At 32.2% G+C, this 17,475-nt stretch overlaps 1 protein-coding gene across 6 annotated transcripts in view; it reads right to left on the bottom strand.

Annotated features, from left to right (window-relative positions):
• The window catches only part of OXR1 (oxidation resistance 1), a 446,972-nt gene that overhangs the window by 39,864 nt on the left and 389,633 nt on the right, over positions 1 to 17,475 (bottom strand). For all 6 annotated transcript variants that reach the window (XM_063079313.1, XM_063079315.1, XM_063079317.1 and 3 more), the window contains 4 exons: positions 14,827 to 14,979; positions 10,011 to 10,195; positions 6,311 to 7,077; positions 3,035 to 3,203 (listed from right to left, as the gene is read on the bottom strand). In XM_063079313.1, coding sequence (XP_062935383.1) covers positions 3,035 to 3,203; positions 6,311 to 7,077; positions 10,011 to 10,195; positions 14,827 to 14,979 — 1,274 coding nt within the window. The remainder of the gene's footprint in view (positions 1 to 3,034; positions 3,204 to 6,310; positions 7,078 to 10,010; positions 10,196 to 14,826; positions 14,980 to 17,475) is intronic.

Raw genomic sequence — 17,475 nt, 5'->3', positions numbered from 1 at the left:
CTATTGGAGAAAAGAAATGCTACTGATTTTTGTGTGTTGATTTTGTATCCTGCTACTGTGCTGAAATCATTTATCAATTCCAACAGTTTTTTTGTAGAGGTTTTAGGCTGTTCGATATATAGGATCATGTCATCTGCAAACAGGGACAGTTTGACTTCATCTTTTCCAATCTGGATACCAGAAATACAAAAAATCAAGAAAGTATACCACCAAAAGTTAATAAATCTCAAACTCTAGATCCTATAGAACAAGAAGCCCTTGAAATGAATGACAAGGAATTTCAAGTGATAATTCTAAGGAAACTGAATGAGATAGAAGAAAACTCAGCTAGACATTATGACGAAATGAGGAAAAGTATACAGGACCTGAAAGAGGAAATGTACAAGGAAATCAATTTCCTGAAAAAAAATGTAGCAGAACTTGCTGAACTGAAGAAGTTATTCAGTGAAATAAAAAACACAACGGAGAGTTTAACCAGCAGGCTTGTCGAAGTTGAAGAGAGAACCTCTGAACTTGAAGATGGGCTGTTTGAAATAACACAAGCAGACAAAAAGAAAGAAAAAAGAATCAAGGACATTGAAGAAAATCTGAGACAGATATCAGACAACCTTAAGCGCTCAAATATCCAAGTCATGGGTATTCCAGAAGGGGAGGAAAACGGAGATTCCATTGAAAACATATTCAACAAAATAATGGCAGAAAACTTCCCAGGTATAGGAAAAATCACAGATCTTCAGATCCAGAAAGCTCAACGATCTCATTGCAATTAGTTTTACATCTCTGGCAAATTTGAGTATCTGGCTCTATCCCTTTCAGGTATTCATAAATTATGCAAATCATACCCTATTTTTAATTAGTCTAATCGTTGTGTTGAAGGCACACATTGTACTGTATATTTGGTGAAGTTGGAGGACAAAGAAGAACTTTATCATTTTATCTCCTAAAGCAGTAGTCTTGAAAGCAACATATAAAGACTTTCTGAGAGGTACATGGGCACTTAAGATAGTTCTAAGAAAATCAATGTCCATATCTTCAACTTCCATGTTACTCATTGCCAATACTAATCCACCTAAGAATTTTATGGCCAAAATATCTTACAAATTCTCTGTTCTCCGATTTCACTGAAGCACTTTTTCTAATTTACTAAAAAAGGGCATATCCTCACCCATTCAGAATTCTACAACGTTGCAAGCCTTAAAGTATAAAAACTTCCCATCTGCCCAAGATTGGTATTCAGGGAATGATTGTAAAGACTGGGTAATAAGTTCTTTTGCATATTAGGTATTTTCTAACTTACTGATTTCTATCATACTGAAAGAGATTTTAATGGAGTTGTTCCTGATAATCATTAAAAATTATTTTGATAAAAGATAATAAAGTAATTTTTGGAATATATATAGGAACATGTTTAAATAATTGAGTGACATTATTGTAATAAAACTCTTATCAGTCTCACTGACTTTCATATGAACAAAGCTTCTCAGCATTTATAAGAAAAAAAGGGAGGAACAGAATTGATGCTGAATTCTATGCCATCCTTTGAATGAATAATATTCATCACTGATTACATAAACTATTTGGGGAGGAAAGGCCCATCTATGTCATTAAGATATTCATTTCCTATTACATTTTACTTCTTATGTGTAATAATTATGACAACTTATAACTTATGTTACTTTGATCAGTTGTGTATTAAGTAATAATTACAATGATAAAATAATATTTTCTTCTGCATGTAATTAACACTTAGAGTCACATAGTTGCTGATAGACAATTTTCTTTTAGATTTCTGCATGTCTTGTAAATAGGCATTTCTTTTCAAAGTATGTTAGCACAGGAAACAGTACAGTATGGTCTTAGAAGACAGAAAAATATATTACACTAGAGCAAAGAATAACTATGCTTACTGCACATTATAAAAGATTCAGGTTCCCCAATCTTATGAGTCCTCTTCCATAATATAACGCATGGCATGTGCAACTGTTGCCTGGCCTTCTTTATATACTTTGTGGGAATGGAGGCACAAAGAATCCATACACACACTGATACACTGACTACTATTATTCTCATGTTTTCAGCCAATGTGCATCAAACTGAGGCAGGCTAACTTCTTACCTAGCAAGTAGGGTAAAACCTTATACCCATTACTATTTTGACAAAAGTCACAGAAAATTTTTAAATAAATGTAGTATCAGTAAACACACACACAGAGATACATAAATATGTAAGTATATGGAGTATGTTTTAAAGAACTATAAGGGGATAAAGATACAGTACCTTATAACAAGATTCTGTGAGGAGGTATAATGGAAACACAAGTTAAAAGAGAAAAAGTAATGATGCATTTCTTTTCCTCATTAACAAAAAGCAGCTGATGATGTAATTTCTAACTGATAAAGAAGAGCACATCGGAGTAGCTTTTAAGTGAATAATGGTTGAGTGAAAATTGTTAATGTTTAGATTCTACTGGATATATTTAAAAGATCAATGTAACAGTTTTAACTTGAAATGGCAATATTTACAATACAGTAATGACAGACATCCTTTACAATTGCTTAAACTTATGATAAATAATTTTATTGTGCAGAAGGCACACAAAAATAGTTTGAAGACCATCAGACCCTTTTAGGAGCTAATTTGGAGTCATGTATACAGCAGACATTCAATAAATATTTAAGAAAATTTAAATAAAGAAATTTTACATCATTTACCTGCCTTCAAAGAGGAGCTACACAGTTAATATTTTTGATGAAATTTCTTGCTCTAAGACATCTCAGGTAAGTTTCTTTACTACTAAAACTGGATATGTATTCAGTTTTTGCAATAAACCACAAAGGGGAAAGCAATTAAAAACTGGGTAAATTAAAGAGTATAAAATAGGAACTAAATGATTTCAAACAAATTTAACATCAGCTTTTAATCGTAAACTGTATGTTTCAAGAACTTTGCTACTGTTATTGTGATATGCAAAATAATTTTAATGTAAGTTAGAATCTCAATAATGTTTTCAAGCTTTTGTTGTTGTTTGTTTTACCTTTCTTGTGGCACAGCAAACCAATATTCATGTTTCTGATCTCTCTGTGCATACTGTTGCATTGTAGCACTTGCTTGAGATACAAAAGTTTTCCTCATTGGTTTTCCAACTCTGAGACATAAGAACTTATGTAGTCGATGCCTTTTCTTTTCTTTTAAAAGTGCTGAACCTAGAATTGAGACACAGTGTTTATTCAGTTCTCATACTCTGTGCTTAAATAATTTAGATTTGATAAATTTACTTTCAAACTTCTAACAAATAATTACAGAATAAATCCTCACTTTACTGGTACTCAGGTGAATTCCCTTAAGTAATGTGTTTTTCCATCAAAGGTAAAATCACAGATACACCAAGACAAAAATTAACAAACAAGCCAAGTTAATGACTAAAATTATGTCTAGGGCTATTAGAGAAGAAATGTAAAAGCTTCAGGAACTTTTTTGTAAATTTTTGTAACAACCATACTAAAGTAATTATATACCCGTATAATTTTGTGCATAATTCTCTATCAGTCTTTTAGAATGACAGCTAAATAACCTTGTGGAATTTTTTAAGGCCTACTTTAATATGGAAGTCATAGGTAAAAATTTTATGAAGTTTCTGAAACTTTTACATAAGTGTGAAAGTATGATAAAACAATCAACAATATGCCAGATTCAGCCACCTCAGATAATAAGACTGAATTATCTCTAACCCTTCCAACCAGAAATGCTGATATAAAGTATACTGAGGATTTGAGAAAATGGTTGAGTTCAGGAATGTGGACATTAACAAGCTTGCTAAGGTAGCACACTGTGAAGGTAAGAGTTTAGTTATACTCAGGAGATCCAGGTACTAGTTGTGACTTTTTTCTGTGTAACATTATGCAAGGTACATAATCTATCTGAGCCCCAGTGTTTGCAGCTGATTAAAAGGGGGGACTTTTACCATTCTTTCCACAGTTGTATTCCACAGTTTTATATTTATTACAGCTTTATAACATTATAAAAATCAGAAACTTTTAATATTTCCTTATTATAGAATACCAAGTTACTTAAAATTAGTTACATAAAACTGATTTTCATCCAAAAAAAAAAAAAAAAGAAGAAGAAGAAGAAGAAACCAAATGGCAACAATCTAGAGATACCTTTCTAAAAAACCTACCAATTTTTCTCCTTTTATTATCTGGTTATAATAGGACTTCTCCTGCCCCACTAATCCTCCCAACCCCTGCAACAAACCTACTAAAACTAGTCTACTACATCATTGGATTAATTAGAATCTATTATTTTACCTTTTTCAGAGGTTTCAAAATATAAGGTAAATATCAGATGCTATCAAAGATATTCAAATAAAGAAATTCACACTAGCATTATTTATAACATCCAAGATGGGAAATGTCCTAACAGTATGGAAATGGTTAAATAAATTATAAGGCCATTAAATCCATGTTTTCAAAGAACTACAGTGACATAGGAAAATGTTCATGACATAAAATATTTAGTGAAAAAAGCAGGATATAATACTACATGCAGTATTTTCCTGATTTTATGTAAAAAATAAATCTACGTATGTAGATACAATATCAAAATTATACATATATATGTGTGTGTGTGTATACATACACACATACAAACACACCTAAACATCTATACGAAAGACATTAATGTTAGCAATGATCATCTCTGGGTGATGAATTCCAGTTAAGTTTTATGAATTTTCTAGAAATGTTCTATATTTCTCAAATGTTCTTTAATAAACATTCATTAGTTCTGAATAAAGAAGAAAATATTACAGAAGAACAAATATTCAGTCTTCCATACAACATGATTAGAGTAAATAAATTCTTTAACATCCTTACGTTTTCAGAGTACCTCAAATGAACAATGCAAAGAAAATTCAGACTTTTAAAAACTGAACCAAATCTTTGAGTATTGCTGGTGAGAATGGAAAATGGTGTGGCCCCTATAGAAAACAGCAAGGTGGTTTCCTCAAAAATGACACAAGGTTACCATATAATCCAACAATTCCACTTGAAAGAAGGGATTCAAACAGATATGTTGTACACCAATGTTCACAGCAGTATTATTCACAATAGCCAAAAGGATACAATCCAAATACCCAGCAACAAATGAATGAATAAACAAAATGTGGTATAAATGTACAATAGATATTCAGCCTTAAAAAGGTAGGAAATTCTGACATATGCTATAACATGGATGAACCTTCAAAGCACTATGCTAAGTGAAATAAGCCAGACACAAATATTGTACAACTCTACTTATATGAAGTGCCTAGAGCAGTTAAATTCAGAGAAAGAATGGTGACTGCTAAGAGCTATGGGGGAGGTAGAATGGCAAGTTACGAATGGGTGCAGATTTTCAGTTGGGAAGATGGAGAAGTTCTGAAGATGGATGGTGGTGATGGCTGCACAGCAATGTAGATGTACTTAGTGCCACTGAACTGTGGACTCCAAAATGGTTAAAATGGTAAATTTTATGTTATGTATATTTTACCACAATTACAAAAATAGTTAAAATGATAATTTAATTCTATTTACATTTTAGCACAATACAATTTTTTTTAAATAAAAGTTCAAATGCAAATTGAATTATCTGACATCAACGTGTCAATGGAATTAGTATAAGAAATGTTAGCTAAGTTACTCTATAATTTACTAAGCAGAAGTGCAGTATATTAGAAATAAAAGATAGACTATTACTATAAATTTTGTAAGTAAATATTACCACAAAACAAAACTGAAAGACAAAACAGTGTTTTTATTTATCCTGAGTGATAGTTTTTAAAGGAAAACATTTAATAAGATGATGATGGAACTTTTGGATACTTGGAATAATTCTAGAAATACATTTTATGCCTGATTGCACTTTTTAAAAAAACATGGGATTACAACTTTGGCAATTACAAATTGCAATTAAAATATATACCAAGAGAAAATTGAGTAATCAATTTTCATAAATAATTAATTTTCATAAGTAATCAAGGTATTACATAGCTGTGTGCACTTTCAATAAATAATTGTTTAAAGATAGAATGCAGTGAGTCAAGAATGTTTAAGCATGGTTGAAAAGATGCTTGTTAAGTGTACAATCCACCTGTGGGATATGAAAAGACAGCAGACACCAGAGACTGTATATACTTGTCCGAGAATACCATTAAGGGCCACTTAATTACCCTTCAGACTGGCCAAAGATACAGCAGTTTTTGAGTCAATAAGGAAAGAAGGAGATAACACCCAATAAGATAAACTAATATTATATACTCCTTAACACTTACCTTCTATATGTCCATCGGCAGGTGCAACTTTATGCTTAATTTCTTTTTGTGACACCTGTTGAATAGTTTCCCTTTGCTGTTTAGTTTGTTGCATAGTATGAGTTTTCCAGAGTTTGCGTAGCTCTTCTACCTCTGTCTCTGAGTCCTGATTTTGCTCCTTTCCTTGTTTCCCTTTGTTAACAGTTTGTTTTTGTTTAAATTCTGTTGTTTCCCCACAAGGCATAATTTCTTTTTCACCCTCTTGTTGATGTAGTGAATTCTCATGAAGAAAAAACTCCTGGTCTGCATTACCTTTTATACTTGTGCTTTGTTCTTCAGGGCCTGATACTTCTTGAAAGTTATCTGTACCCGAATCTCCTTCCATAGTGGCCATTTTACGATTATTTAAATCAGTTTTATGGGATAAAGTCTCAACTTCATTTGAAGAATGTCCAGTATCCGATTTTAAGTGACCAGGAGTACCAGTAGCCTGTGATTTGACTGTCAAACATTCTATGTCAGCCTGATTGACAGTTTGTACAGATTCTGATGACGCACCAGATGATTTATCTTGTCGCAGCTCATCTGAAGAGACAAGCTCCTCTCGTATAGGAGAGAGTTCTGATTCTGTGAACACATCTTCAGAAAGAGACTCCTCAGTGCTCCTAGGAGCAGTGCTGGCACTATCATTACCTGCATCGCGGATTCTTGAGTCTATTTCCTCAGTATTACTTCCTGTCATTTTCTTGGAATGGCAGAAGTCCCTTCCTGATAACTGATTTACTTCTCTGTCATTAAACAAAATTTAAAAATTAGACTTTAAAAATTGTAGTATTTCATTTTCCACAAACTGAATAATGAATTATATCACTATAAAGTCTTTTTGAAAAGCCTATAGCATAAATCTTAAGACAACTGACTTATTCATATAGATCAACTAATTAAGTCAGGTTTACATCAGTTGCTCAAGATTTAGGAGACATCAAAGAAAGATTTCCTTGAAGTAATCTACTTGAAGAGAATCTGATGACATAAGTTCTGGATGAAGCTATAACTTATTCCAAACTAAAATTTACTCATTGTGGAAAAGAGAAAATAATCTTAGAGAAATTTTTAATTAAAATTTTACATCTCAAGAAAGTAAAAACACTGATTTATTATATACATACACACACACTCAACTCACACATATATACACAGTGCTTATTTACATTCAAATAGAGAATAAACTAAAATATATATATGGTGGAAATGCAAGGCTTAGAACCAACCTAAATAAACTGAGGCAAAAATACTTAGAGGAAATCTTCAGACTAACAGTACCAACTCTTAATAATAGTTCTTAGAGAACTTGTTCAGGTAACAGTTTAAATATTAGATGACAGAGTGGTTCACAAATGGATCTAGATTCCCCTGTTTAATGACCTTTATATATGTAAGCACTAATGTATTATATATGTAAGCACTAAACTATAAAATTTATCATTTAAGTTCTGGAAAGGGGTAGTGCAAACATCTATATCATAAAATATTAAGTAATTTAAAATAATAGTTACAAGTAGTTTGTGATAAATGTAAACTGCAAGAGTTCTTAGTTGAAAAAGTATTAACGTCTATGTATATACAGTTTGAGAATCATTTAAAAATATGCTAAATAGAAAAGACTGGAAAGTAAATCAACACAAAAATAATTGGTTGTCTCTGGATGGTGAAGTTGGGTAACTTTTTCTTTTTGTTCTGCTTTTTGGCATTTTTCAAATTTTCTATAACTAGTACACATAATTTTTATAACTAAGATGTAATCTGTTTTTTTAGAGTATTAATTAGTTGAACTCCAATTCATATCTCTACCATCTTTGTAGCTGATTCATCTTAAGAAACACAAGCATCAAATTAGTGTTATTAAATGTGCAGTACTGTCATCTACTGGTCTTTCACTCAAATTGCATATGCAGGATCTCGGAACTGGGCAAAAGTTTGGAGAAACTGTATCTGTACATTTAATAAAATTATAAGACCCTTAGGAAGATAAAGATAAAGATAACAGACCCAACAGGATATATATTTAGACAAGTGCTATACCCTTCAGTTAACATGCTGAAAGGCTACACATTTATGCCAATGATGCTGTTACTGCTCAATATAGTTCCCGAATACCTTTGAAATCAACTTCCCAAGCAGTATAAAACAGAAAACCATCAAATACTACACCATATTTTTGCCATACAAGACATTACTCTACAAAACCATTTGCTTTATTTATCTGATTTTTAATTGACTCATAAGGCAGGATTTAAAGGTATTTCTTTTAGGAGGAATTTTTAAAAAATGTTTGGATCAAATGCATGGTCTTTCCAGGTGACAATCTGAACGGTAAAACAGTGATTTGAAAGCAGAGGAGCCCTATATCATTCTCATAGAATAATTAAGAACTCTTTTAGAGAATCCTAATGTATCAAGATACAAATGAAAAAGTAGAGAAACAGAGAATCTCACCAATGACTGACTATATACACACATACATATATAATCTTCCTCTTTCTCTTTGACTCTAATTCTTCAATCCTTTCACCTTTGTCTCATACCTCCACTAACACTCAATAATCCTTACTTGCTGAAACTGACTTTGGCTGATGATCTATAAATATAATTAATAATAAAGGATTATGATACCTTCTAGGAATTATCTGTACCTCTAAAGATTAGTTTACCAAGCCAAAATAATATCTATTGGGTGGAAAGTATAATGGAGACTTTTTGAATAAGGGATTTTATTCTATCACAGGTATCCTAACAACTCAGGTAATCTTCCTCAGAGACAAAAATAATTTCTCCTTTTCTTCATAAATTGTTCTGCCTCACAAAGGTTAATTTCAAAACAGCCATCATCATCCCTCTGGGTTAATACAGGGATATAAATATCAGTATCCGCTAAAGTGAAGCCAGTTTATAAATTGTTAAAAAAAGTCATGCATAAAGAGATAATTTCGTATCAATTTTCTTCCTTTCTAGTTCTCCTTCTTTTGCATACCTATCTTTTATCTTTTTCTCCTTTTATTCTCATTCCTCTTTTCCTCCCTGGTCATTACTTTGGTCAAGCATTATTACTTTCAAAGACTACAGCTAACCTGTTGTCTCACGCCTGAATTACATTACATAAATACCCCAACCAGGATATTCCAAGGTTAACTCTTTATATTTGTGCAACTCATGGATTTTTTCCCCTACATTTTATACTTTTCTGGGGGAGAAGAGTGCAAACATACTCTTCATACAATAAATAAAAAATAAAGCTGTTCTGTCTATAGCAATGTCAGGTCTTTGTCCATGTGGCTTCTCCCAAATCCCATGCCTGTCTGCAGGTACTTCCAAGAAAAGTCTGAAAACTACCCTTGAAAATGATTACTCATAGAGGTAATCTAGAATTCTGGATACTGTGTCTGAATAAAAAGAGCTGGTAAACACCTAATTAAACAAGTATTATTGGTTACTTTCAAATATTTGGTTTCCTGACCGTATATACAAATATAAATCTAAAATAATTCCTAACTATTCTAGATACATGAAGGATAATCTTCTTGATACTGCATATAGTTTTGTTTCATTATTGATAAATGAAAAGCAGCTATAATAAAACTAATAAAAATAGTTAAGAGAATTAGACCAGGGTCAACTATTTAGATGAAATAAAACTGCAAAGGAGTATAAATACCACTCTTACAAGGGAAAGGATTCCTTTATTTTGCTATCCAAAATTTCTTTGTACATTGCAGCTGACATCACCTCTTCCATTGGACACATGATGCCGTATTCCTCACAGCCATTCTCTTGAACCAAAGGGTCAGTTTTATGTGGATCGAACATTATATTATTTGGTGTAATTAGCAGTACACCACTGACTGTGCCCTAAGATGAAAAAAGAAAATAATGTTTAATCTTCAAAGTTTAAATTTTCAAAAAGTCTTCTAGCTATTTTTACTAACTTTCTTCTGATATTAGGCCATCTACTATATATATAAACAGTATACTCAAGAACTATGGCATTGTCATGAAAACATTTTTAATGAAATCCAAGTTTTCCTAGTACATTTTCTTCTTTCGCAAAGGCAGAATACAAAGAATATCACATTCCCCCCAATCAAGTTGGGAATTAAAATTTGTAAACTCAGTAAATTACTGAGTTATTGCACATCAGGAAGATAGTAAGAAGGGATTCTCACAAGGCATGAGCCTTGTTTTATATTAATTTGCATACTGCTTCCTATGTTGTGCTCTCACTACAGGTACCAAATAGAGCTTCATATACAATGAAAACCCAATAAATAATGTGTTGATAATTCAATCCATTATAAAAGAAAAAGAGTATAATATCTTTAAAATATCACTTTTAAAAAATCTGTTTTTGCTTGACTCTGCTACTCCCCAGCTATGTGACCTTGGGCAAGTGATGCCTCTGGGCCTATTTCTCCATCTGTAAGATTAAATAAATTAGATGACCTCTAAAGTACACAGTCATTATTTTGAATTTCAACATGAAAAGCTATAAAAATTTAAGTAAACTTATATAAATAGTAATATAAATCTGAAAAATCCAACCCTCTTATTTTATAAATGAGAAAACTAAGGTCTATAGGCAGCTGATACCACCAATATTAGTTAATATTTATCGAATGCTTCATATATATCATACTTTCTATGCATATTGTTCATTTGATCTTCACAATCATAGCTCTGAGATGAGTAAAATCACTTATATTTTACAGATGGGGAAACTAAAGTCAGGTAACTCATCCTAAACAACCAGGATTCAAAATCCAGGTAGTCTGTGCTTTCAGTACCTGAGTCACAAACTATAATAACTCCAAATCAAGTGGGAAACATTCCTTAATCCCATTTTTTAACTCTCATTACACTAAATTCTGTAAGTGTAAAAATGAAGAGCCAGATGGAATTCTAAAAAAAGAACCCAGTTACTTCAAAGTTGTCTTGCCTTTTTTCTGAAGCTATTCAGAAAAGAAAAACATAAATCCTGCTTCATTTGGTATCATGCCCTCTTTCCAAGTCCATATTTGGTACTGTGAATTTACCTGGCTTAACTTAAAACATAAGACGTAAGTTATGGTAAATACTATCTTTAAAAATAAACAAAAATAGTAAAAAATAAAAATAAATAAGAATAAACAAAAAAATAAAATCCAACTGAAATGGTCATCCAATCAATCCAATCAAAAGTGAAAAAATGCTACTGCAAATATTCAAGATAATAAAAAAATTTACCATTTATAGTTAACCTACGCAACATTGGAGAAGAGTATATGTGTGTATGCATTTTGATGACGGAAAGGAAATCAATCTGAACCTCTGAATGGCACCTCTTTTAGTTCGGATGATGGCCTATCTAAATAATGAGTAACTTTATATAAACCATAACCTTTTGATTAATATTTTAATTAGACTCAAATGCATCAATCTGTATTCCTGGAGCACATACCAACTCAAGTCAATGAGAGATGGTAAAGTATGTTATAAGGAACATTTACAGTGCCAGGGATAATCCAAAAAATAGATAATAATAGAGCATATAAAATGTAAAAAAACCTTAAATGTTTCTGATCTTTCATAACTTCCTCTCTTCCACCTTCTGAAAACTTATTTGACAAATGAAACCAAGCAATCAGCTAGAAATAAGGAAAACAAACTCCAGGTTGTCTGAAAGACTTCAAGTCACTCTTTATTTTACAAATTTCACCTATGTATTAGTTTTAATTAATTATTTGTTTCACTATCATAACATTACATTTAGTCTTTCACTTTAGAGGATTTTCATAAAGGCAATGATAAATATGTATGAAAGAAAAGGCCCAGTGTAATGATAATGTTTTTAATTCTCTATACACATCAATATTATAATCTTTATAGTGTAACTATAGAGGTTACACATTTGAAAAGCCTCTCACAACTGTTTCTACTTTTTGGATTAGGAAGGGCTCGAAGCCTTACTCACTAGACTGATCAATCTGCTAATGCTTTCCAGGAGTCCACTCTTACATGTTATTACCGAAAGGATGCTGTAATGTATTCTTCAAGCTTCTTTTCCTCTGTTACACATGCAAGGTTTCCATATAACTGGGGCTTTTTGAGGTAATCTATCAGATGTCATTCTCCATAAATCAAAAGAGTTGGCCATGAAAAATACTTCTTCAACATTAAATTCATAAAAATCCCTTGAGAAAGTAGTTTCTCAAGTTTATATGACCAAGACACCAAGCCTAAAGTCATAAACTCACATTAAATCATTTCCATTTTATTATTTCTTAACACTGTTTCATAACTCCTGACATATTATCACCATTATATTAAAACTACTGTGAGCAAGAAAGTTTCCACTCAAAGTATCTTCTTAATCCACATGATCTTCAGAAACTTTAAGCACAGATTTCTCTTTAGTATTAACAACTTCCATTTCCTTATGCGCAATTAATTACCTGACTATCTTTTCTTTTTTCTTTTTCTTTTTTTTTTTTTTTTTTGTCGTTTCTTCGTGACCGGCACTCAGCCAGTGAGTGCACCGGTCATTCCTATATAGGATCCGAACCCGCGGCGGGAGCGTCGCCGCGCTCCCAGCGCAGCACTCTACCAAGTGCGCCACGGGCTCGGCCCGACTATCTTTTCTAAGGGAAATTATTTCTATTAAAAAAATAAAGTCTACCCGCAAAAGAAAAGTTACCACTTCAACATTTCTGTAAACATTCGGCTTGAACATATAGAGATGAAAACTGCAATGTCTGAGATTAAAAATTCACTAGATAGGATTAACAGCAAATTAGGTATGGCAGGAAAAACATTAGCAAACTTTAAAAAAGCAATTTAAATTATCCAAAATGAAAAGAATGGAAAAAAATGAACGGAGTGTTGGGGAGCTGTAAAACACAATCTCAAGAAGCCTAAAATATGCATAATTGGAGTTCCCAATGAAGAGGAGAGGATGGAGAGAAGAAATATGTGAAAAAATATGACCAAAATTTTTCCAAATTTGATGTAAATTATAAACCCACAGATCCAAGATGGTGAATAAACCCCAAGCAAAACAAATATGAAAAACTATATTAAGGCACATCATAATAATCAAATTGCTCAAAATCAGTGACAAAGAGAACATTAAATGCAGCCAAAGAAAAAGACATTTTTTTTTGTTGTTGTTACAGAACAACAAATATAAAAATAGCAAATTTCTCCTTGGAAAAATGCAAGTGGACTAACATCTTTAAAGTTATGAAAGAAAAAACCTTGTCAACCTAAAATTCTATGCCAAGTGAAAATACTTTTCAAAACTAAAAGAAATGCCAGATACCTGGATAGCACATAAGCATATGAAAAGATGCTTAACATCATAAGAGGGGTCTCCATAAAGTTCATGGAAAGATTTGTATTATCTTTTAATTCAATTTTTCCACAAACTTTTTGAAGCACCTTTGTATGTCATTAGGGAATTTCAAATTAGAAAAATGAGATACTACTACAGACCTATTAGAATGGTTAAGTCAAGTTGGGTGATAGCAGTGTAACTATAAAGTGATTCTCGTGTGTTCTCATGTGTGACTTCTAAAGTCAGTATCATGTGATAGCAAAACCTGGAGTTTATTTTCCACTCTTTGTTACTTTCCATTTTCCCTTTACAGACTATAAGTTTTTTGCTTAGAAAAGCAGCAAGGTGTGGAAGATGAAACAGATCAAATTAGGCTTAAAACCTGTCTATTACAGAGAAATCTTGAACCTATTAATCTTTTCTAAATTTTGTTTCCTGTGAAGAATACAATCACCTACTTCATAGGATTATTTTGAATTGATAAATTCAGACATCAAGTAGTTTCTGGCACATAGTAGATATTCAATAAATACTAGTTATCTTCCTATTTGTGTGTTACACTAAGTTTGCAAAAGTTAGCACTCCAAACAGTGCTCATTAGTGCTCTTTTTATATATGCTTCTTGAAATATTCTACCAACAGCAAATCAGTGGTACCCACTGTAGTAAATTTATTTGGGGATACTTGAAAAAGTTTGTGGAAAAATAGAATTAAAAGATAATCTTTCCATGAACTTTTTGAAGTACCCTCATATATCCATTGCCTTTAATAATTGCAACAGATCACTAGACTCTTTGTCATGAGCAAGGTCCATACTAACCCAAATTAATAGTATCAACAATAGCTTTTTAAAATATTTAAGCATTTGCTTATGTTGATGACTTAAAAATGTAAATGCCAAACTGTCACTTTTTTTTTTTCTTTTGTGATCGGTAAGGGGATCACAACCCTTGGCTTGGTGTCATCCACACCACACTCAGCCAGTGAGCGCACCAGTCATCCCTATATAGGATCTGAACCCGCGGCCGCGGCGCTCCCAGCACCGCCCCCAGCGCCGCCATGCTCCCAGCGCCGCACTCAGCCGAGTGAGCCATGGGGTCAGCCCCCAAACTGTCACATTTTAATAAAATAAAGAATGTTTAAAAGTTCTCTCTAAAATGTCATTCATTACCTTGCCACTGGTAATATATTTGCAATTAATTTTAAGAAATTTCTCAGTAAATGCTTCTTCTTCCTCAGAAGTTGAAGATACAACTCGTGCAGGTCGAATACCAGTAAAAGTAGATGAGGCAATTGCTTCTTTTGGATGAACTACATCAGGATTCTTCAAGAAAAAGAAAAAAAAAGGGGGTGGGGGCAGGGGGAGAAGAAAAGGCACTTAAGAAAACTAAATAAAAATAAGCTCATTATTAAAGCCAAATGAATAACTTTCCCCAATAACTATTGTTACTTCTCACCAATTTCTGGAAGTAAGTCCAAAGAATTCTTACGGAAAAATTATAGAAAAAAAATGACAGCTTAAACTTACATTTTCATTTATATACACATATACATATACGTATATATATCATCTGGAGAACACTGAAAGCTACATTTCTTGTACCTTCATCCCACACATAACACACACACGCACTCACACACACATATATTCAGGTGCTCCTGAATTAAACCACTGATCCTAATAAGATCATATAATATAATATCTATCAGGTGTTGGGAGAATAGAAAAGGTAGAGAGCTTGACTATGGTACCTAAGTATACAGCAGAACCCATTCAGTGAAAAAGCCTTTTAAATCTTAAGCTACAAAAAGTTTATCAATACTATTCTACTAAATATTAGTCAGATCACAGCTTCTTAACTTTTTTGGTGCCATGAATCATTCTTGCCTATGACAAGAAGCTGATGGACCCCTTTCTCAGAATGTTTTTGAATGGTTAAAATAAGATATAGGATTATAAGGAAAAACAATGATATTGAAACACAATTATCAAGATATTAAAAAAAACAAATTGGAGATATAGTACTACATATATATACAGATACACACATATATATATATATGCTTCTTTATTATTAATACATTAAATAACAAGACCTAGTAGTAACTCTGATAATTATAATTCTGAATATAATTGTTTAGTGGCTATAAACAACATTTTGTGACATCCGCAGCAACTTTAAAGTGATCTGCAAATATCTGAGTTCTATTGAGAACAGTCAAAGGTATGCCTAGTATTACTTTACTTTTTTTGCTGCTTATACTCTTAATTTTTTAAAAATGTTAAATTTCACTTAAAATTTTTTATATCCAAGTTCACAGACCCCTTCAATACTAGCCACAATTCCCCCACAAAATCCAATATTCTGTACATCATAGGAAGGCTAGACAGATACCTTTTAACCTTTGCTTTAAATATCTTCAGAAGCATTTCATACTTCATTAATAAATGCACACTGCCTTGTAGAACAGTTTTCATAGCAGCAAGGTTCTTCTGAGCTTTGAGCTAAAATCTGCCACTTTGTAACTTCTACCTAATAGTTCTAATTTGGCCTTTAGAGAAAATGAACTACACTGCCTCCTCTTTAATTTCATATACCCTAAGATATACAAAAAGAGCTATCAAATGTTAACATAACTTTTTCTACCCTAATAAATGGATCTAATTCCTTCAACCCATATGAGGAAAGAATTTTCAGACCTCCTTTCATACATCTCTCCTAAAACATTGGGCTAAATCCGTAACACTGGTACAGATACTCAACAGGTATCTGTTGAAGGAAGGACAGACCAGTGCAGAATACTGCAAAACAACTATATTTAATATACTACAATTCTATTCTTTAAAAAAACCTAAAACAAAATTAGATTTTAACAGTTACATGATACTGTCCAATCATTAATATGTATTAACAAAATTCTTCTCAATATTTTCATTTTATGAAGCATATTAATGATTTTACACTCACCTTGTTGGCTTTGGTAGTTACTATATCTAAGAGTTTTGTATTGTGTATAAATTCACTTACTACAAATAATTAAGCAATAATAATAATCTTAATGAATATTTAACAATACTTGTTAAATCTAAGTGTGTTATATGAACCATTTCATTCAATTTCCAAATCACTCATGAGGTATATACTATGACTTTAATTTTTTTAAACTTTTTATTATTAGCATATTCATTCTTACAAATTGTGATATTTCTTCATGCCCTTTACCCAACCTATCACTTTCCCAACCCCCTCCTTTCCTCCTTCCCTCCCATCTCTAGTATCCTTTGGTTTGTTCTTTCTTTCTGAAAGTTCAACATATTGTTGTGGTATGACCTTAATTTTTAAAGAAACGTATGTTTAGCCAAGTTCAATAACTTGGCAAATCAGTAATATGAAGCTGAGATGCAAATCCATGTTCCCAACACATGAACTAGTGAGCTTAACTGCAATATTATACACCTTCCCTTTCAAATCTTTTACCAAACGACTGATAAATGTGCTAAGAAAAAAACAGCCAATGCAGAGCCATCAGAAGGCCCCCTGCAAGTCGGTAAAAAACTATCAACAAATTTTATTTATAACTAGTCAATCATCCACAGATCCAGTTAACAATATTATTACCTACTAGGTAACCACATTATTCACAAAAAAATATATCAAGGTACATTGCCAAATGCTTTCCTTAAATAAAAGTATACCTCATTGAACAACATGATCTCTCTGAGGTTCCCTCAAAGTCTCAAATTCTACTACTGAGTATCTATAGCAATCCTGCTTTGTCAATGTAATCCTATTAAAAAGAATACATGAGATTAGCTTAG

This window comes from Cynocephalus volans, chromosome 15 (assembly GCF_027409185.1).
Source record: "Cynocephalus volans isolate mCynVol1 chromosome 15, mCynVol1.pri, whole genome shotgun sequence".
Lineage (NCBI taxonomy): Eukaryota > Metazoa > Chordata > Mammalia > Dermoptera > Cynocephalidae > Cynocephalus > Cynocephalus volans.
Note: the sequence above shows the minus strand (reverse complement) of the source record. Positions and strands in the feature narration are given on the sequence as shown.